Below are 20,953 nucleotides of genomic sequence, written 5' to 3'. Positions count from 1 at the left end.
CCAAGGTCTAGAGTCATCAATTCAAGATGACTTTTAGATAAAATTGATACACCCCAGATGATAATATTGCAACTCATTCAATGTTATGTATAGAAAACCAGAAAAACATTCCATCTACTCAATGGTTAGATCATAACGTAACAACTACCAAAACCTCCAACCATGGTTGTCCCACTGGGGAAACATCAAAAGCTTTTTGCAGCTGTAGGTTGAACCAAAGCTACATTTGTACCAAAATTGTATGGAAAAAGTGCCACAAACATTTTTCACCTTGTTTTTTTTTTTTTTTTGGGGGGGGGGGGGGGGGGGGGGGGGGACCCTAAACTACAGAATTCGTCTCAATTTTCACTCCCAACCAAGAGAGTCCAATACTCGAACTAAATGACTTGCACTTCTTTTTATCATAGTACTGATCACAGAAACAATTTTATCAAAAATTGATGATAAAAATGACCTCATAGAGTTTCATGAGGAAGCATTTTGCTTTGGTCCACTGGGACGTCCTCCTCTCCCTCTCCCTTGCTGATAATCCTCACCACGCCCTGCATGGCCCCTCCCACGACCGGGAAAATCACCCTGGATTCGGTACTCATTTCTACCATATGCCTGGCCACCACCATAACTCCCACGGCTTTTGAAGCTGTCACTACGATAACCTCCCCTTCCAGAAGAGAACCTAGCTCTTCCACTAATATCTACTGCAAGAACAAAGTACATGGACTATCATGTCAGACAAGCATGGAGTTTGATCATCCCAAATTCTATGCAGCTTCTTTAATAGTCCAACAGTGGTTAATATCATTTAGTTCCAAATAACTCATTCAATGGAAGATAACCCATGACGATTGCTTCCTAATTACCTCGAGCTGTAGTTCTCTTTATTTCAACAACAGCCTTACGCCTCCCAATTATGATAGGTGAAGCCTGCAATATCACATTTAGTCTAAACATGGTAGAAGGTATCAAAACAATAATAGATCAAAACAAGGAACAAATCTGATTGAGATAGAAGCTTACTCGAAACGGTAACAATAAAAAGCAAGAGAATGCATGTAAAGGTTGATAAAAGGCATGAAGGTGTGTATGTTATTGCATACATCATGCTTGATTGGACAGAATGCACAGAAAGCAGGGAAAATAAATCACATTTGAGTTTGATGGCAGCTGAGCTGACAAATGGATATATCACCTTGCAACATCTAACACTAATAGATAAAAGATAAAATTTATTGAGAATGGAGTACTGGTTATCACAGGAAATACCTGAATTGCACTATTCATGGAGCTTAAAGACTGAAATTCAACAAAGCCAAAACAGTATCCCTGCTGCTGCACAGACCCAAAACCAGGGGGAGAGGGGATTGGAGGGGATAAATTTGTGTGAGAAAATGCTGAGTGAGTGGATATATTCTATGCAATTTATACATCTAAAAAAAACCTTATTATTTCTGACTTGGATGCCTCCTTGCTTGATTGGCCCAAATTTCTTGAATTCTGAATCAAGATGCTCAACTGTCACACCAAAGGGCAAATTACGAATGTAGATGGAGTGGCCCTCAACTGCAAGGATAAAAATATGGTTATTTTTTATATAAGTTATACCCAAGAATGTGGTTATTAAAATTGGCAACATGTTAATTCGAAGCCTGACACTATGACTCAAATTCAGGGAGCAAATAAAATGACCCCTGTAGTTATACCATTGCATTCTACTATATGCGATCTTTTATTTAAAAAGCATTAAAGATGCACAAAGAAAAAAGGTAATTTAAAATCTGAAAGGCAGGCTTTCATGGGGAAAAACACCATGCATTGTAAGACATGCACATCAATGGAACAACAAAGAGATATATACCTTCATCTTGAGTATTGCTACTTTCAGGGGTGCCAACGCTACTTGGGGCTGATGCCTCAGGAACTGAAGTAGGTGCCACCGACCCAGGTGACTGGTTCTCAGTTTTCTTGGGAACCACCTTTATTGTATTAGTTGGTACATAAACTTGAGTTGGGCCTGAACTCCCTTTTGTAACTTTAACCTACAAGACCATATAATAAAGTTCAAAAAATAATTCTATAACAATGCTTGCTAGGTCACGAACTCACAATTGATGCATAGGACTTCTTTGGAGCATCATTTTGGCCAGAAGAATAAGATGATTCGACAGCTGTGGAAACATCATGACCATTTGAATGAGACTGAGACAGCATGACATCCTCTTTTTCAAAAGACAACTGTATTTCTTGCTCGGACGAGTCATAAGATTTCTCCTCAACATTTTGATCCACTTCCAAAGTAGAAGTTTCCTGAACTGTGGCAGGAGGATCAGAACTATGAATTGGCTCTGCAAACAAAACTTTAAACAATGATAAAGGAGCTCCCGATGCAATGTCAGAATGGAAGAACGGTAACAAAAATAGCAGTAGTATGGCCTTACCTTGGTCAGGGGTCAAGGGGACAGTTTTTACACCAACTCCATTAGCTGCATGGTTGTACAATGATTCATCATCTTCCATATACCTAAAAACATCATTACGGACAAAGTATCCATTGTCTTGTGGAGCAAGGAAGAAGGATTGCGCAAATTTCCTTCTCAGGTTATCCTTGCCTGTTAAACATCCAGTTACTAGCACAGTTACTCCATCGTTGTAAGATTTCTGAGCATCTGCAGTCTTTATCTCTGCCTTGTAGTCTTTGTAATCCAAGGAAATAATCTTCTCATTGATACCCTGCTCAAAGAAAAACCATTTTAATGTTTTTGCACCAGGAAATCTCCATCCTTGTAGGACTTCTGACAGTTAAACAAACCATAAGAAAATGCTCTACTACCAATCAAATTTATTTCTTTAAATAATTATCTCTTTAAGACTAGAGGGATAGGGAGGGGAATGGGGAGGGGGAAGAAAGAAAGAGATAAGGAAAATGGAGACAGTGGCTATGATTCAGGTGCAGCAAAATGTAAGCCTGTAAGGAAAATCAATAACTAGTTACGGTCCTAAATTTTGTCAAATTCGCGTAGTCAACAATGTTGCTGGATATTAGAAACATCAATGATCAATAGAAGAAATTGAATTGGTCTTAATCTTGTATGTAAGAGTTAACCAGAATCATTCTACAATACAACTTCTGCACATTGGTTGCATTCTCCTGGATAGGTTAAAAAGAGAAGTTAAATCACAACCGGTACCTACCAGAGCAGTTTGGACACATTATTTGGAATCTCATGCAAGGCAGTCACCTAGAAATAACAGAGCAGTTGGCCTTCTACTGCTTGGAAGATCATGCAGGTATGAGCATTTTGAAGTCAAGCTATATTCAAGAATTTTCTTAGCAAACAAAAGCCACAGATTGATGTGAAAAGTAATGCAAATGTATATTGCACAAATGATTAAAAAAAGAAAAAAAGGAGTGCTTAATCAGTTTTCCATACAACAGGATGAATTTGTCACCTAACATAAAATAGTGATGGTTGCATAAAAGAACTATGAATAAATGCTCTTCTATTTATTATATAATAATTGATGCAACAGGTTAGTTAACCAATAAACTTGTAAATTATCAGTTGACAATGAACCAGGAAACTTACTTGCATGGTTGTCACTGAGGTCATCACACCATTAGAATCAGGTCGGCTTAGCACACTTGAATCTTGATAGAATCTATAGACCGATTCTGGCGAGTGGTGAAGAATTTGATAGTACTGCTCAACAAAAGCGTTTCCAACCACTTGGGCACTGGGGGTAGCAGGAGGGTTTTCTGTTTGTAAGGCCATTCTGCTCAAATGCCAGCAGGAGAATATTATAACTAAAAATTCTCTCATCTAGAATAAAAACTGGAATATCTAGGTCCAACAGATTAGTGAGACAAAGAAGACTTAATTTTAATCACACAACCTTCTGATCAATGTTCAGATAACACCTAGACTATCACTGGGCTTGCAAAAACCAGAAAGATATCTCTGTACCTTTAATATTTAAAAAAAGTGAAGTCGATGATATAATGATACCCCACAGTGCGACTAAACGAAAATCAAAGCTATAATCATAATTATGATGACTGCAATTCTCTCTCTAGGCAACAATGCGTTGGTGGATGGTTGGTGACGAAACTCATGGATTTCAAAATATTACAGCCTCCAAACAAGCACAGTACTGTGACAACTTGGTTGTGTAGATCACCATTCACCAGCTTCCAAAGTGCCCAGGCATATGTTTGCACAGTTGCATTTTACACGTGTACAGAGAGGGCTGAGTCTTGATAAAGAATCAATGGAGCTGATTAACTTTTCTCTTATTTCTCAAAATTCAATAAAATATTTTTAACTCAAATCATTTTACTACTATTCTTGAGATATTTTAAATGTTCAAACTATCGTGATATAACACAAACACGTTCTTACAAAGGACAAAGACCCAGGCTTTCTTAATTAAATAGCCACATTGGCATAGAAACCCCAAGGTACAGATAAGTCGAAAACTAAAAAAATTAGACAAATGAACAATCTTTAAACTGAGAACCAGATAAGTTTTGACTGCATGATCAGAAATGATTCAAATACATCTGTAGAGTCAGCACAACTTTGAAAAAATAAGATTCCCGAAGTACAACCAATACATTCCCTGCATCCAAACAAAGCAATACCCAAAAACCAAACCCTAAACCGTACTCAAAACACGACTAAAAAGAAAACCCAATTGAGGAAACAAGAAAATTTAATAGATAAGAAAACCTTCTTCCCACCATTCAGACCAGACATGACATAAAATTGAAAAAATAGATGAAGACAGAGCTGCTTCTCTTTTTTTTTTTTTGGGGGGGGGGGGGGGGGGGGGGGGGGGTGTGAAGAAGACAGAGCTGCTTCGTTAATCATAACAATGCCCGATCGTACAACGAAAAGCAATTGACAAAAAGCTACTTCTTCTAACGTAGTTAAAAAGGTATAACGATATTAAGCAAATAAAATGCTACACAGAATTACATACAAACCCATCAAATACTATCAACAATTATCTGAAAAATAAAATGCTTTCTGTAGGACCTTGTACGTGGGAAGGTTTTGGCTCGAAAAGAACAGGGATTTGCTACGATGAGATGGTACAGTGCCTTCACCACCGGAGCGCACGGGGAGAGAGAGAGAGCACCAAAAAAAGGCAAGCCTTGAAAGCTACCTCCGAACTGTGATGTAGCTTGCCACGACTGAGGACTGTGCATATGCAGGGTCCTTTTTGTGAAATTTGTCCTGTTCTTGAAAACCTACCACTAAAGTATTAAGATTTAAGACGACGCTCTTTTAAAAAAACAAAATTTAAGACCAAGGATTATAATAGAATTAATAATTAAAAGAGGAATCATTCCTCGTATCGAAACCGACCTTAAGTTTCTAAAATTTTTGTTGGCTTATTTTCTTTTAATAAATTTTTTAAAGGATATTTTCTTAGAATTAAGGATTTAAATATTCTTAAGACTCTTATAAATTTGGATTTAATGAAGGAAATGTAGGGTGGTTATTATTAATCAAATTCATAATTGTGAGAATAATCAAACTCATCTATCCATCAAATTTTCATCAACAATCCATTTGAAATGTTATACTTAAAAAGGGGAAGAATTAAAATGAAATTCATAATAAAAATTGTCTTTAAAAAATAATAAAAACATCTAATTTCTAAAAAATAATTTTTTTTTTTATATTTTATATATATTTTTTTTGGTTGAGAAAAAGATTCATTTTAGTAAAATGTAGGTTTCGAACCATATATATATATAAATAAGCCAACTCAAATCGCCTCAAACCATGGGTAGATAAAATAATATTATCATTCAAAAAATAAATTAATTTTTTTGAAAAAAATAAAAAGATTTTATTTTGTGTGCTTGGATCTCATTGTGTTTTGTGTACTTTTTAGATAAGTTTACATTAGATTACACTATGTTTGGCTTAAATATAGTGACGAGTTACTAAATGTGTCTTGAGAAGTAAATGAATGGATTAAATCGATTATAGTAAAAGTTTTTAATGAGGCACATCCAACAAACAATTACTAGATATGTAAAATGCCAACTGCTGCTTGGGGGAGGGGGGTTGTTGGTGGCGCGCGGCGGGGGGAAGTTGGGCCTAGGGCGAGGCTGCCCAATGCTATCTACCCATTGCCCACGAGGAGAGAGAGAGAGAGAGAGTGACAACGAGAGAGAGAGTTCAAGAAACTGGCAGCTGTCCACAAAGCGAAATAAAGACAAAAAAATGAGTGAGATAGATAGAAGAGAGAGTGGTGAGGGAGAGAGAATGAGCATTTAAAATAAAAACTTAAAAACAAAACAACATCATTTTATTATTATAAAATTAATATATATTTATATGTACTAGATGAGAGTAACGTGAAATGTACATTTATCTAATTTAATAAAATAATTATTTAAAAAAAAGTATATATTTCATAAAAAAATTGATTTCAATCAATAATTTAAAACATATGGAAAAAAAATGTGAAATCTAGTAAATATTTGGGATAATGATAGTTAAGTATAATATAATAATTATCAAAAGATAAACATATTAGTTCAAAATATGACATAGTGTAACACATATTTATAACACCGATAGTTTTAGCAAAGTTTTATGTGATAAGTTTAATACAAACCCAACAAAAATATTAGTTCAAAACATAATATAGTCCAACACATATTTATAGCATCGATAGTTTTAGCAAAGTTGTCTGCCTGCGATAAGTTTAATACAAGCCCAACAAAAACATTAGTTCAAAATATGAGTCATTTGATGTTTTTACTCTGATCCATCATTTTGTATCATCATGTATAATATCAATAGAGATGACATTGAAATTCTTGTACTAGTTTTGATTAAGTCGATCGAGATCTACTAAAAGTTCAACTTCCACTCTTTCTGTGAAACTTGTATCACAAGATTTTCTATATATGACAAATGTTCCTGCAGATGAAATTTTTAATTATAATTGCATAATTAATAAAAATTTAAATACTTTATATGCTGAAAATTTATGTCTTTTAAATTAACACAAACTTTTGAATGCAATGTTTTAATTAAATTACTATGCATGTTATAAATAAAAATAAAATTGACATAATAAACGAGTATATAAAAATCAATTTAAATGATTTTTTGTTATAATTTACTTTTAATAGTTTTTTTAATATAAGCCTCAATGTATTTATAGATAATGTATTAAATATGTTAAAAATTTTGAAATAGACTTTTCTACTCACAACAATAAAGTAAATGAAAAATAAAAAGACATACATCTTCAATATGATTTATAAAGTCAACTACCAAACAAATACTTCTTCTATAACTTCACCAAACATATTAACAGATGGTCTTCAGTTTCCATATACTAATGTCCGGAAGAAAACTCAGTCTTTTGCTAATTGTGGACTTATTAAAAAAAAAAAAAAAAGTCTTTTGCTAATTGTGGAAGATCCTCCAGGTGAGCATATACCCACTTGGTTGCCTGCTTTTCCTGATCCCACTTATGCTTCATCATATACTAGGATTGAGAGAAGTACAGAACCTCCCACAGCTAAAATAAACCAAGAAAACCAGTACAGAAAGGAAGAAAGGTCTTTTTTGAACTTACATCAGTGGTTGGCTTGTAATGGATTGGAAGGAACCTCCTTAGTCAAACTGCAGGGATGCTGCAAAGGCAAAACAAGCAGTAAGTAACCCATTTCTTGCCGTGCATCTACAATTTGGAGAAAAGGAGGTGTCTCCTGTTCTCCTTCAGGCCAAGAAAAAGCTTTTAAATGAAGCAACCATGAGAAATCCCATTATGGAAACTAATGGCATTGATAACCACGTCTCAGTGTCAGAGGCATTGGCTGCAGATATTGAAGTGATGAATAGCAGATTACTTGTTTCTGAGGGACACAAAATGGTTATTTTGAAAATCAGGCCGATTGTGCAATTTAAGATGGGTGTTGGGATGCTCTAGGCCCCTAAGGGACAATGCAACGTTCAAGCCTACAGAAAACAATTTTTGAGGTAACATCACTGTGGTTTGGAAGGGAAAATGAAAAGGATGACAAGAAGAGGAAGTTGAGAAAATTTTGAATGAATCTAGGGGAAACAAATAGGATCTGGATCATTCTAAAACAGACTTATTTTAGAATTTGTTTACTTGTTTACGATATTGGTGACAGATGATGATTCTAGGGTTATCTTAGTCGAGGGCATTATAGATTGAATAGTACAAACTGCAGAGGGAAATGCTGGCAATTTAACTAGTTTATGAGGTATGCGAATGTTGGTTTACATGTGGACTCAGTTAATGATTCTTTCTCAGTGAAATTCTTTCTGATCTATTATTGCGATCTAACATTAAATGTTACAAGTTTTTCTCCTGTGCTGACCCTTATCAAGCTTTCCAATGCATATTCATTCTGTTAAAATTGACAGTGTAGAATTTCATTTTAATTAAGGTTATTATAAATGAAGATCAGAAGTTCAATTCCCGACAACAAAAAAATATGTTTGTTTACCTATAAAAAAAATGAAGATAAAAAAATGAAATCACACATCCGTTTGTGCCTTTAAATGAGACTAACGATGGAGAATAGCTAGGTACCCCTATTTTTGTTCAGCTTGCGTTGAACTACTTTTCTAATTTGATTTATTGCTTTCCTTGATTAGCAAGAAAATAGAATTCCGTGTTTTATGCCTTAGGCCATCATAAATTCAGCTATGTGGTTGGCAAACAGGTGGGGGGTTGGGGGTAGGTCTGGTAGGGGTTGGGATTTGAAACTTTCGTCTCTGAGTTCTAATGACTGTAGAAAAGTCGTATAAGATATAAAGGAAATTGTATTTTACTATTTCATGTCCTGCTTTTTGTTGATATTAGCATGTAATTTCATCATTAGATGAAGACTATTTATTTTGTTTTCTTAATTTCTTTATAAAATATCTGCTGGGAAAAAAGAGTGAAATATTTAGCTTTTATGAGATTGATCAAGGAGACTTTGGGACTATTCTAGCTGGTTTGGTATTGAACGGGTTTAAAGAAGAGGGATTGGAGCTTTCAGACAAAGTTGAGGGCTGAGTTAATGTTTGAAAACGTGTGTTCATGAGAGAGAAGTTTCCAAAAAATTCTCTAAGAGTTTCTCGGAAGTGCACTTGAGTAATTGAAGGGAAAAATTCCCCAGTCTGATGGCTCCTAGGGGTTAGCTCAAATGATAAAAGCCTTGGGCTTGGAGCTATGCTCCACCCAATTCTAAGGTTCAAATCCCCTTGAGTGCAAATAATCTCTAGAGACTATCAGACTGGAGCATTTTTCTCTTGAATTACTCGAGGTGCACTTGCGGGAAACTCCTTGCCGAGGGTTTGTGCACCCCTGGGATTAGTCGAGACACTGTTCCTGAACAATTGGTGCCAATAAAAAAAAATTAAAAAAAAGTTTCCAAAAACTTCCTTTCCATTCCTTTTTTTTTTTTATTTTTCTTAAATATATTTGAAGTTTTGACAAAGGGATGGTGAAGGAGCTGGTCTAGTATTCTGATTGGTACCATGTTGGCAGTCTTAAATCCTAAAATTCATGGCTGCCTGACTTTTCACAAAGTAGTTTAAGCTCCATATGTGGTTAAAACCTGTTAGCCATGTTGTAACAAATTAATTGCTATGTTCTATCTAGTCTGGCATCTTGGTGTCAATTTAGATCGTCACTATGGCAATGACTCCCCTTACTACGAGAGTGAACATAATGTGGATTTAGAAATCGTATTGACATTGGATATATATATTTTTTTGATTGGTAAACAAATATATATTGACCAAAAGTGTAGGCAATAGCCCAAGTATACCCAAGTATACGGGACATATACAAGAGCAGCACCTAAGCGTGCTAGTTTAGAGATAGAAGGTTGAATATTTCCTTATTACTAAAGCTCAGTTAGTAACAAGAATGATGACATTTGGTTCATCATTCTTGAAACTGCCCAATTATGCAGGAAACGATAATATTGCTAAAGGACTGGGGAATCTGATTACAGGAGAATTCTGGTTTTGTTCAGTTGATGATAAAGTTCTAAACAGTTTGAATTTGTTCCTGCCTACTCAAACACATGATTATGTTTGCTTTTGTTGGACTGTTATGCATATTTTCTGAATCTGTGTGATATATGTTCACTAAGTTCCTAGATCCTTGTAGCCAAGCATTTCTTTTGGAAGTTAGTTATACAGCTGTCTTCTGAAAAATGAATTGTGGTTTGATGCGTTTACCTGAGAACATTGTAACCTCCCATCAAACAGAACTCTGAAGATAAATTTTCCCTAATTATTGACCATATATTATTACTTTAATCTTCTCTATGCAAAATTATAAATTGCCTTTGGAGAATGGACTTGTAGGCACTTCATAGATGCTAGAATATATAGAATGTAACTAGTAGCCTTGTGGAATTTGCCATTGAAGTGGGTTGAGGAGTCCTTTGTCTTAACTACATCATCTGCATTCTTTCTTTTTCTTCTTCTTTTTTCTTTTTTTGATAAGTAAACATTTATATTATAGTAATACGAATAGGCATAGCCCAAGTATACAAGAGATAACACCTATTTAGGAAGAAGAAATAGCTTCTTCTTCTTCTTCTTCTTCTTATTATTATTTTCTTTTTGGTGAAAAAAATGGATAAATTCACGGTCAGCCAGTGGATGGGAGGTTAGATGGAGCCAAAACTTTGTAAGGGAGGATAAATTATTTGGGGAATTACTCATTTCACCCTCAAAGTACTACTTATTTTTTACTTTGCACCCTAAAATACAAAAAGTTCCATTTTGTACCCTGAACTAGCAATAGGTTTCACTTTGCACCATCCATTCAAATCTGACCATTAGGACTGTTGTGCATGCGCAAGTTTTCGTTTGTCTTAGGGTTCAGATCTTAACTTAGAATGCAAACTGAAAATTATAGGGGAATGCAGATTGAAACTTTTTGTAGTTTAGGGTGCAAAGTGACTTATCAAAAAAAAAAAAAAAAAAGAGTTTAGGTTGCAAAGTGAAAAATAGGTGGCAGTTTGTGGGTGAAAAGTGTAATTACCCCCAAATTATATATCTATCGACTATAATTTACATCAATGTCAAGAACCTCTATTAGACATTTACAGGCTAGCAAAGAGCTCAATTTTTACCCAATAAATATTGTGATTTTTTATAGAGTAAACCCACCCAGCTATATATGAAATGAGAGAGAGATCTTTTGTATATTACCAAAACTCCTACATGGAAAATAACTTTCTGGAACGCCTACCAGGCCTGCCTTTCAGACCAACTCTCTCCCAGTTCACAAATTCAGTTATTAAGTCTTTAAAGATCAACCGCTCAAGATCCAACACTATGCTAGGAATCTCACAAGGGCAATCTATCCAATCCATGGATTGTTGCATTAAATCTTCTGATATGATGCTCCTCAAACTGTCATCTCCCTCATCTAGGCTTCTGTTCAAGTGATTATTCTGTAGCTGATCTACTGCTGAACACATTTCTTCCAGAAGCTGCTGCCCTCTTGGTTTTCTTCCTGCTAGCTTGTTTGGTGAGAACCACTTCCCTAGAGGACCTCCTAACAGCAACTTTTGAGCAAGAATTTCATTAACAGTATCAAATACGAGTATTCTTTGAATTTTTTCAGAGTGTTCTGATTTAACAATCTTTTTGCCACTTAGTTTATCATTCAAGAGCCCTGCACTTGCCTCTGTTTGTTCCAATGCAAGGAACACCTCAGGATCGATGGCGTGGCCTAATGCTTGGAGCTGAATGGTCATCGAGTCAAAGTCAAGATCTCTGAGGAGACCTGATGCTAACAATATTTCTGAAATGTATCTGTGGTCTGAATTCATGCTCTCGTGGAGGGCCGTGGTGTAGTCAGTGATGGGGTTCTCTTCAGTATAGTTTATTTGTTGAAGATTTTGAAGTACAAGCCGGATGCTTTCTGATTTGTTATCATCAATGTAAGCACTGAAACTGGGTTTTGTGCCCTTTGGAAATTGAGCTAGATCTGATGGAACCCATTCCCCTTCATCAGGATCTTGAGCCTCATAATCTGTAGCAAGAAATTTGAGGAGAATTGGATACGTTAATCGATACATTAATAAGTCTTGTATCCTGTAATAAAGTAGCCTCTCTCTATCTCTATTGTAATTCGGAGTGAATAGTTTCACTCCTAAAATGGCTTGTAGATATGAAACAAATCGAATATGGAAAACCAGGGTTACTATACCTTGTGATGCATTGATGCTGTTGTTCATTTTAGAATTATCCATGCTTATGTTAACATTGTTCTTTTTTAATCATCATTAGGAAAGCATTAATCAATGTTGTAGATGAGACAGTTGTTTACTCTCTATCAATGGATTAAACATATCATGTCAAATGCATAAGAAACAGACCTTCGAAGGCATTTAATATCTTCTTCACAGGAGATGGTGACTCGTCTCTATAAAATGTAGCATCAAGAACAGAGACAGGACTTGGTTGTTCCAGGGTAGCTATTGACGGTTCGACTATCAACCTGTCTTCGATGCACCCTGTTGGATTCTGAGTGAGAGAAACAAAACCTGTTAACGAGATAATAAGGTTCTTGTATGGGTAAATAAGAGCATGAACACTTACCTTTTGTTTCTTGCCATCCTGCTGGGAGAAGGTGGTATTGATCTTGTCAGATTGATTGGTTCTCAGAATTTCCATGTCAATATCGGAGCACAAGCTAATGTTGCTTTCAGATTGCAGAGAAATGGTGTCACCTTGGTGACTTAAATCTCTCATGCCACTGCTGGTCTCACTCAATTGGTCATTGCATTGCTGCAAACTGGGAGATCTTAGTTTGAGTTTTCTACTAGGGGAGTTTGATCCCATGGGTTGTCTAGTAGGTTGCCTGATGGCATTGCTTGAATCTAAAGATGGGATGGTAGGAGGTGACTGCTTCTGCGATCTGAGCTTCCTTTGTTGCAGTCTGGGGCTCACAGTTGCTGAGCTCATGTTGTTTTCTCCAATTATGTGTCGGGGTGCCGTTAAAGCTGATGTTGATTTTGAAGTTCTCGCATTGGTTTTCTTATCAGTGGAGCAAGAAAGTGAACTGAAATGGTCTTTTAGATAATTGCTTCCTGGAGCTAGATCTTTTGCTCTTAGCGTGTCAACCTTTCTCCCATTTGCAGTGTCAGCATGCTTGTTGGGTCTTGACATCCTTTCAATTGGGATTATGTTGGAAGCGCAGTCACTTGTTCTTCTAATTACTTTAACTGGTTTCATGACGGCCGTTGGGGGTCTATAACTCTTTGGAGAATGTGACCCCTTGATTGTGTCAGAAATTGGGTCCTTATTTTGTAGCTTTCTTGGGCTAGCTAAATTTGAGCTTTGCAGAGAGTTGCCATAGTTTCTTCTTTGAGATGCAAATTCCGAAGCCTGCTCTTTTTTTGTATCTAATGCTTCTTTAGGCTTCTGCATTGCTTCAAGTATCTGTTTAAGAGCTCTGAGATCCTTGCCAGATTTATTGAACTCCAGCTCAGCCAACCTTTTTTCGATTTCACCATAAACAGAGGGGCAAGAGTTTGAGGCTTTTGTGGTTACTTTCCCATGCCCGAAACTAGTTTGTTGAGAACTCTGGTTGCCATCTGGCTGCCTCCTCGGAGTTGGTTCTGCTGGAAATCTTGATCCTGAGGTAGGCCTTATAACATGATCATCATTTTTCAACCTGGCTTGGATGGGGTCCTTGTGTGATTTCCTTGGGGACCTAGGAATTTGATTTTGCTTGTTTCCATCAGTTGTTCTTGAGTTTGAGAAGTGGTCAGATTTCTCCGTTTGGCAGTTACTGATGAACCCTAATGGATTCTCGTTGGTCAATGGTGATTGTTGGAAAGCTTCCAATCCCATCAACTTCGCAATAATGGTGGATGATCGTTTGGAACTTTCTGGTTCTTGCTGCTGGTTAAGCATATTGCTGGAGTTTTCCGACCTTCTTTGCAGATCCTTCAAAAGAAAATTTGATTTTGTTTCCGAGGCGGAACCCCTTATGGAGCCTACTCTGCTGTCCAATGACAGCCTTGGGAGTTCCTTTAACTTTATGGTAGACTTGGATGCATCTTGTGATACCCTTCCATCATAAGAGAGCCTAGGAGCCTCCTTCAGTGACAACAGCTTAAGGCTAGCTTTCTCTTCCTTGTAATTCCTTGATTCCTGGAGTTTAGCAAGAACGCAAACCGAATCATTGGCACTAGAAGCTCTGGGCTTGATAGAGTTGGGAAGCTGCAAAGGCCGCGGTGAGTCGATGTATTTTAATGTACTACCCACTGCTTCCTCCTTTCTACAAGTTTTTACTGATAATATACGGGCTTCTCTGTAGATGGAGTCTTTAACAACATCTCGGAGGTCGTGGGATTGCTGCCTTGATTGCAAAGACGCATTTGGTTTGTTCATGGGCCGAGTGGGGGTTTCAGGAAAACTGGGTTGGTTATATGAAGATGACTCAAATTGAGCTATTTTATAGTCAAGAGAGGAGAAGCTAGATGAGCATGAGGAGGATGAAAGAGAGGTTTTGGATGATTCTGTCGAGACTCTATGTCTCTCTTTCACAAGGTTCTTTGGATTTGTTTCCTGCAATTGTTAAGGGAAAAAATGCTCAAATGCATCTGCTAGAAACAATCATTGTTGTAGGGATTAAAGTTCAAAGTTCTTACCTTAACTCTCTGTAATGTACTGTCAGGCTCTCTTGCCGGGCTACCATTTTGACCTATCATGACAACTAAAAGTGAGATGTTGAAGAAATTGGTAGAATGGTTCGTTATTACATGCTCAGGCTTGCAAAACAAAAGCGAAGGAAGAAAATATAGTTTGCGAATGCATGGTTTAATAGATGCATGATGCTGAAAGTTATCAACAAAAAGGGGGAAAAAAGAACAAGTGCTGAAAGTCACTACAATGTTATGTTGCAGGAAGAACTCTCAAAAAGCTTTTGGTGCAAACAAAGAGGCCATATATGTAAGCGGTTTCAGAGCCATGGTGATGGGAAATAATAGATGCTTTGATGTTAACCTACCAAAGAATTACATTAAATTGACCATATGAGTTTCATTCATGAAGATTTGTGTGCTCCTTCAAGGCTAAAGTGAGAGAGAATAGCCCATGGAAAATGCTAATAATTCATTCCTACAACAAATCCTAAAAACTGTTGAGAAATATTTCCTGAAATTATCGTTTAAGCATTTCAAAAACTCAAATCTTTAGGAGCTAAACGCACCCTAAACCACACATTCCTACCAAAAACAATTACTTGGAGGTCCACATTATTATGATAATTGAGGTTAGCTGAAACCTGAAACACACCATCATGGAATGGAGGAATACCTGAAAGAAGTCTCTTGTGGTCATGGCTGTTGATGCGTCGCCCAGCGAGAAAATGGCGACGGTCAAAGAGCTGAAAGAATCCATTCATGCACCCAATTTGCTTCTGCAAATCTTGATTGTCATCAGTCATGGTACGCAAAAGCTTTGCAGACATTTTCACCTTCTCTTTTCTGGTTCCTATTCCACAAATTACACTTGCTGCACTTCCGTTAAGATTCCATCTCCAAGAATGGATAACAAAGCGACAGGATTCCAGGTATATTTTGTTGCAGAATCTAAGATTATACTTGAGATAGTAAAATCACACATTGACAGAATTTGGCTTCGACCATAATAGAACTTCAATCTTTCCTGAAGTCGTTGTTTTTTCCAGCTACTTGGAGGACAGAAACACTGCACTAAGGCTTCTTTATGTAAAGTATCACTCTGTAGGGAAAGCTCAGTGGCTTGTTTCTTTTAGAGTTACTTTTCTTTTGGAGTTTCAGAGAATTTTCTGAAAAAAAAAAGGAAATAGCCAAGGAACAGAATGAAGGAGACGAAGAGGAAAGTACATAAACTCAAATAATATCCCTATCCATGAACAGTAAATTAAGTTGTTCTATGGGAATTTTACAGAACAAGGCAGACCATATCCTTTGCAAAACTCAAGTAACAAAAAAAGAAATGGTTGGGGACCCCAAGACCAAAAAGTTACCTCTAGTCCCCACCTTCTAAGTACCATCAATATAAATCTGCAAGGAAGTTCTGCAAAGCAAAGTATTAATGTTTTTTTGCTTTTCCTCGCAGAACAAAAGAATACTTTGTCTTTTGGCTGGATCAAGGAAATGAATCTAGCTAGAGCCTGGAGCATATGCTGGTGTCTGCAGTTTATTATATGGAGGCAATGCTGAATATCAGCTTGGAAGAATGACAAGTAGTGACGACCTTTTCTTATAATGTTAAGAGAGAGAGAGAGAGAGAGAGAGGTGGAATGTATGGGTCAAGTCTTGGGGGAGGAGAAAAACAAATACTAAAATGAAAAGAAGATAGGAAGAAGGAGAGCTGTGAATTTGTGGACCAGATCTGGACTTTATCATTTTCTCCCACTTCCATGTGGACAAGATAATGTGGGGGGTCAGGACTCGGGAGCCAGGACCTCTACATGAGCATGTGGCGCCTGTCAGAGAGTGGAAGAAACATGAAAGTGGATCTATGTACTGGAAAGCCTTTGGTCCCATCGTAGAAATTGCTGGCTCCGTGGGTGGGTGTACGTCCTCGTCATGAGTATGCTTTCTGGAATGATTGTGATGCACTAGCCAACATCTACAAACCCAGCCGTAAACAAACCTATATATATATACTTATTATGAGTTTGAGTAGAATCATGAGTTTGCTAATGAAATCCCGAGGAAAGTGCAGATTTTATATATGCAGTACTGGGATATGTATACATACGTACTTGTTTATGGTGAGGAATAGTGGAGCTGACGATCTTGACTATAAAATTAAGCCTAATATATATGTATATATATAGGTGTTACAGTAATGGGCCAGTCTTTTCTTGACAAGGAAAAAGGATATCTCCTTATTCTGATCTCTTGCATCAAGTAGTACTATGATTGAAAAGTACTTTGATTACATATAAAAGTACTGATTTGAAGTGGATGGCCCTGATCTTAATTATAATATATATATATTTATATATATGAGTAGCTAGCTAGATACCTAAGGCATGCATGCAGATTTGTGGTTATGGATCATCGCGTCATCTTCTTTCAATAGTATTATTGTTTAGGTTTCCGCATCATCTGCATATGCATGCTTGCTGTTGTTCTTTTGTTTTCATCTTGAGTTGCAATCAGGCACTGTACAACCAAGGCAATTTGACAGAGACCACGCTGCATGCAGCCAAAAGTACTTGTTTTCTTTTCAAAAATATATAGCTTGATCTAGAAAGAAAAATAAGTGTACGTATATCAAAATTAAGCAAGTTTTTGAATTTATTTTTGTAAGATCTGTTTCTTCATGATTCTTGATCGATCTCCTTGGTGGCCAGTCGATGGAATAAGCTGTTTATTATTTTTATTTTTATTATGAACTGTAATATTACACAAAGTGCTACTGTTCATGATGTGATACCATTACTCCTCATTGGATAATATAAAAATGATTAAAGAAAAATGAGGGAAATCTACATGCATGCATTTCTAAAAAGATGCCTTATTGACAACATGAATTTACATTAATTAGATGGATCCCAAGGACACGGTTGTCACGTGTGTCTTCTTGCCTTCTTGGAACGCGGATATTAACCATTAACTAGCTGTGTAGGGACCTTATAAACAAAATTGAGAGAGAGAGAGAGAGAGAGAGAGAGAGAGAGAGAGATCATTTTTTAATACCCATTATTGTGATTACTTAATACTGAAAAAAGAGAGAACTCTCTCTTTTTGAGAAGTATATAATTCATTGCAAATTAATATAAATACAATTGAACAATCATATTCAATTATGCATGTGAATTAGACAATGCGTGTCGATCAGAATTAATGAGATGGAAGGCCTCTTAATTAGTACCGGCCATTTTCGATCGGTTCCCTGGCCTATGATGGTACTACTTCATTTAACTGTGAACACAACATTTCATGTGCCATTATGCATATGTTTCCTCCCCATACTAATGCAGTAGTAATTGCGTGATCATAATGTTCTTATCTCTATCCCTTGTTTATGTGTTGTCTCTATCATCATGAGTTTTGCAGCTTAAGCAGAAAAGTAATACAGTATATATATATATGAAAAATTTTATACATCATACTACCATCCTACTTGCATCCTACTAAGTAAGATGTGACACATTTATCACTATTAAATGATCATTTATTGCATGCTTTTTTATCATCAAATGGTAATAAATGTGCTACATCATATATAGTACTGGGATACAAGTGAGATGATAGTGTGATGTATAACATTACTTTATATGTATATATATGTGCCTGTTTTTAGGGGTTCTCCAAGCAAAAAATATCATCTTTTAATTCTCGCATAACCAAGTAAATAAAATTGTAGAAAGGAGATGAGTTTATCAAACAGGCACTTCTAATTAATCATCACCTATTAATCTGGGGAAAGATCTAGACCGGAAAGGGAACATGAGTTTGGGGTTGATGGTGATGCTTGAAATTATATATATATATATATATATATATATATATAAGCAAGATATATAGATAGCAGGAAGTATGCACAGCCACATGGAAAAAGTGAGGGTAGCACATGAGATGAGGGCTGGGATGCAGCCTTAACTACTTCATTAGGCTTGCATGAAGGGAACACAACTAAGCTATTTGCATCATACTAAACTAGGTTCCAAGAAATGCATTACCCCATCAGTCTACCATGATTGGCACATGATGTCCCCCCCAACCTCACCCCACCACCCCAACACCAAATCACCATGTGAATTAGTACATTAATAATAAATCTTGGGTTTTAAAGTCAACAAAATTAACAGTTTATATATACAGAAAGGAGTCGAGATTGTGTGACCACTAAACAAGGGAAAGTGCCACTACGACGGACGTACCTCAAGAGGTTTATTCAATTGTGGGGTAACAAGATTCCATCTTATCCCTTTTTCACATGAACCAGCGTAGAGTTCTTATGATCTTTCTCACATATCTAAGCTACTTGGGGTGTAAGAAAACCAAAAGGCAATCAAGTTGGAAAACTTTATCTGTCTTTCTAATTATTTTTCGTTTTTACCAATAAACACAAAAGCCAGCAGTAAGCAGTACTATATATATATATATATCTATCTTCTATTTTGTTCTTACAAACTAAATTTGGAAGAAAATGCTGATTGCCAGCTGTGACGTATGTATATGGACAACTTCACAACGACGGAAACCTAAATAATTATCAGCACACTTTTGGACATGTGGTCTGGCCTTGATGATCATGCTAAGAAAGCCTTTGATTATTATCGACCAAAAAGAAAAATATCATTTTCAAATTCATGAGAACCAAAAATAATAATAATCGTGGCAGGTGTAGAAAGAATATTTTTAATGCATGAGATAGCTAGCGTGACTAAAAATATTCCTTCACTTCGCTTCAAGATTAATGGCAGTTGGGAAAAGTCAAAGGAGATGATCATAATATCAAATTGCCAGGTAATGAGCTTCTCAAAGTCATCTATCTCACATGCCAAGTTTCATTCTATTATTATAATGCTCGTATCTTAGATCCTATATTCAAAACCAGTTCAGACTGATGGTGGGCTGTAAACAATAGCCACCCAAAAGGAAGAAAAAAATAATACAAAAATTAATGCCACTGTTCTGAATCTGTAGCGAAGATTACTAGGTAAGTTAACTGGTCCCTAAGACACATTTTCTTCATCTGGTTGGTGGTCCACGTATAGAGATAAACCCCCATAGCAGTCTGACATGGAGTATACTAATATTGAAAACCATGCATTATGATACCAATCCTTTTTGGAATTTGGTAGGATACATGTGATCTTGTCTATAATTGCTGTATTGTACCTTACGATTCTATTGTAGAAAGAGTATGAGAGTTGTGCGGTAAAGGCTGGATAGGAATGGGCAGTCGGATACAAATGGTTTAGGGTCAGAAACAAGGATCTGTCTTTAGGAGAAACGTGTAGAAACAGAGCATGATGGCAAGGCAAAGTCATGAGTATTACTGTGTTATGGCAAGATGTTAGTCAGCAGCTTTGCCAGACCCTAAGTGGTCCTCAATGAGATAGATGCAATCATTTTCACTTATTGGTATCAGTTGGAACTTTATGTCGTTTTTGTTGAAGGTGACAATAATATCAGACGAAAGTCCTTCGCTAGTATATATAACCTTTCGCTCAGAAACAAAGGCAGGATTTCAGTCTTCCGATCTTTATTGCAGGTCTCTTGGTATCTCAATGTCTTTTTAGTGGTTGGAAAGACTGATCCTTTGTTACATGAAAAAGAAAAAAAAGAGCAAGCTTGGATCTTTAATGAAAAACAGAGAGAAAAGAAAGAAAAAAGCAGTAGTTTGAGACAAGATGAACTATATACAATGTTGGAGCAATGATCCCTTCAAACATTTTAAGATTTATAATTGAATAAATTGGGATTTACTTCCTCGTGCATAGGCCCATTCATTCAACATTTCTCATTGCATGTTTCTCAATTTGGACTGATATTCCGTTTTCTTTTTCTGTTTTCCCAACTTTTTTGTAAAATTATTGGCATTTACCATATTTAAATTCCAAGACTACCATCAAAGTCACCATTGCCTACCCAGCTTGTAGCTGGGGTGAGCGCGGTCCGGTTCGGTCCGGGTGATGGACCTATCATTTTTTTGGACTGAATCGGACTGGACATCCCCAAGGACCAGATCGGTAATTATCAGTCCAGTCCGATTCGGTCAGTCCAACCTTTGTTTTTTTTTTAATCGACTAATAAAAAAATTATTTAAAATACTAAATTAAAATTAAGTGATTTATTAAATGAGAATTACATAATAAATTATACAATTATTAATATATACTAATACTATAATCATTAAAGAATATAATAGTACATTGATCTAAATATATATAGTTATAGACTTAG

At 36.3% G+C, this 20,953-nt stretch overlaps 2 protein-coding genes and 1 pseudogene across 8 annotated transcripts; 1 reads left to right on the top strand and 2 right to left on the bottom strand.

Annotated features, from left to right (window-relative positions):
• Positions 1-306: 306 nt before the first annotated feature.
• On the bottom strand, positions 307-5,256 carry LOC122303066 (nuclear transport factor 2-like). Of its 5 annotated transcripts, none has more exons than XM_043114600.1 (9): positions 5,037-5,255; positions 3,585-3,771; positions 2,436-2,727; positions 2,104-2,342; positions 1,856-2,036; positions 1,439-1,560; positions 1,264-1,326; positions 861-924; positions 307-698 (listed from the first exon to the last, which is right to left on the bottom strand). In XM_043114600.1, exons 1-9 carry the CDS (start codon positions 5,207-5,209, stop codon positions 466-468), a joined length of 1,554 nt encoding a protein of 517 aa, XP_042970534.1. In that variant the 5' UTR covers positions 5,210-5,255; the 3' UTR covers positions 307-465. The 5 variants fall into 5 exon arrangements, with proteins under 5 accessions (XP_042970534.1, XP_042970533.1, XP_042970535.1 ...); XM_043114599.1 differs by having other exon boundaries at positions 1,264-1,329; positions 5,037-5,254; XM_043114601.1 differs by lacking the exon at positions 5,037-5,255 and adding an exon at positions 4,728-4,756 and having other exon boundaries at positions 1,264-1,329.
• A 2,027-nt stretch (positions 5,257-7,283) lies between these two features.
• Positions 7,284-12,269, top strand: LOC122304442 (annotated as a pseudogene).
• On the bottom strand, positions 11,010-16,556 carry LOC122303065 (protein LONGIFOLIA 1-like). Of its 3 annotated transcripts, none has more exons than XM_043114595.1 (6): positions 16,048-16,556; positions 15,354-15,846; positions 14,687-14,739; positions 12,627-14,603; positions 12,404-12,551; positions 11,010-12,057 (listed from the first exon to the last, which is right to left on the bottom strand). In XM_043114595.1, the coding sequence occupies exons 2-6, from the start codon at positions 15,505-15,507 to the stop codon at positions 11,237-11,239; spliced, it is 3,153 nt and encodes a 1,050-aa protein (XP_042970529.1). In that variant the 5' UTR covers positions 15,508-15,846; positions 16,048-16,556; the 3' UTR covers positions 11,010-11,236. The 3 variants fall into 3 exon arrangements, with proteins under 3 accessions (XP_042970529.1, XP_042970532.1, XP_042970531.1); XM_043114598.1 differs by having other exon boundaries at positions 16,061-16,556; XM_043114597.1 differs by having other exon boundaries at positions 15,354-16,556.
• Positions 16,557-20,953: the final 4,397 nt, after the last annotated feature.

Source organism: Carya illinoinensis, chromosome 3, assembly GCF_018687715.1.
Source record: "Carya illinoinensis cultivar Pawnee chromosome 3, C.illinoinensisPawnee_v1, whole genome shotgun sequence".
Classification (NCBI taxonomy): Eukaryota; Viridiplantae; Streptophyta; class Magnoliopsida; order Fagales; family Juglandaceae; genus Carya; species Carya illinoinensis.
Note: the sequence above shows the minus strand (reverse complement) of the source record. Positions and strands in the feature narration are given on the sequence as shown.

Bases quoted from the DNA above. Each gene is read 5' to 3' on its own strand.
- LOC122303066 (XM_043114599.1), bottom strand. From the start codon at position 5,209: ATGCACAGTCCTCAGTCGTGGCAAGCTACATCACAGTTCGGAGGTAGC. The intron at 3,772-5,036 runs GTCCTACAGAAA...GCATTTGAGCAG, and splicing joins AAAACCTTCCCACGTACAAG to AATGGCCTTACAAACAGAAA. The intron at 1,561-1,855 runs GTATATATCTCT...TTATCCTTGCAG, and splicing joins TAGCAATACTCAAGATGAAG to TTGAGGGCCACTCCATCTAC.
- LOC122303065 (XM_043114597.1), bottom strand. From the start codon at position 15,507: ATGTCTGCAAAGCTTTTGCGTACCATGACTGATGACAATCAAGATTTG. The intron at 12,552-12,626 runs GTAAGTGTTCAT...TCTCTCACTCAG, and splicing joins AGGATGGCAAGAAACAAAAG to AATCCAACAGGGTGCATCGA. The intron at 12,058-12,403 runs GTCTGTTTCTTA...TTCTTGCTACAG, and splicing joins GATATTAAATGCCTTCGAAG to ATTATGAGGCTCAAGATCCT.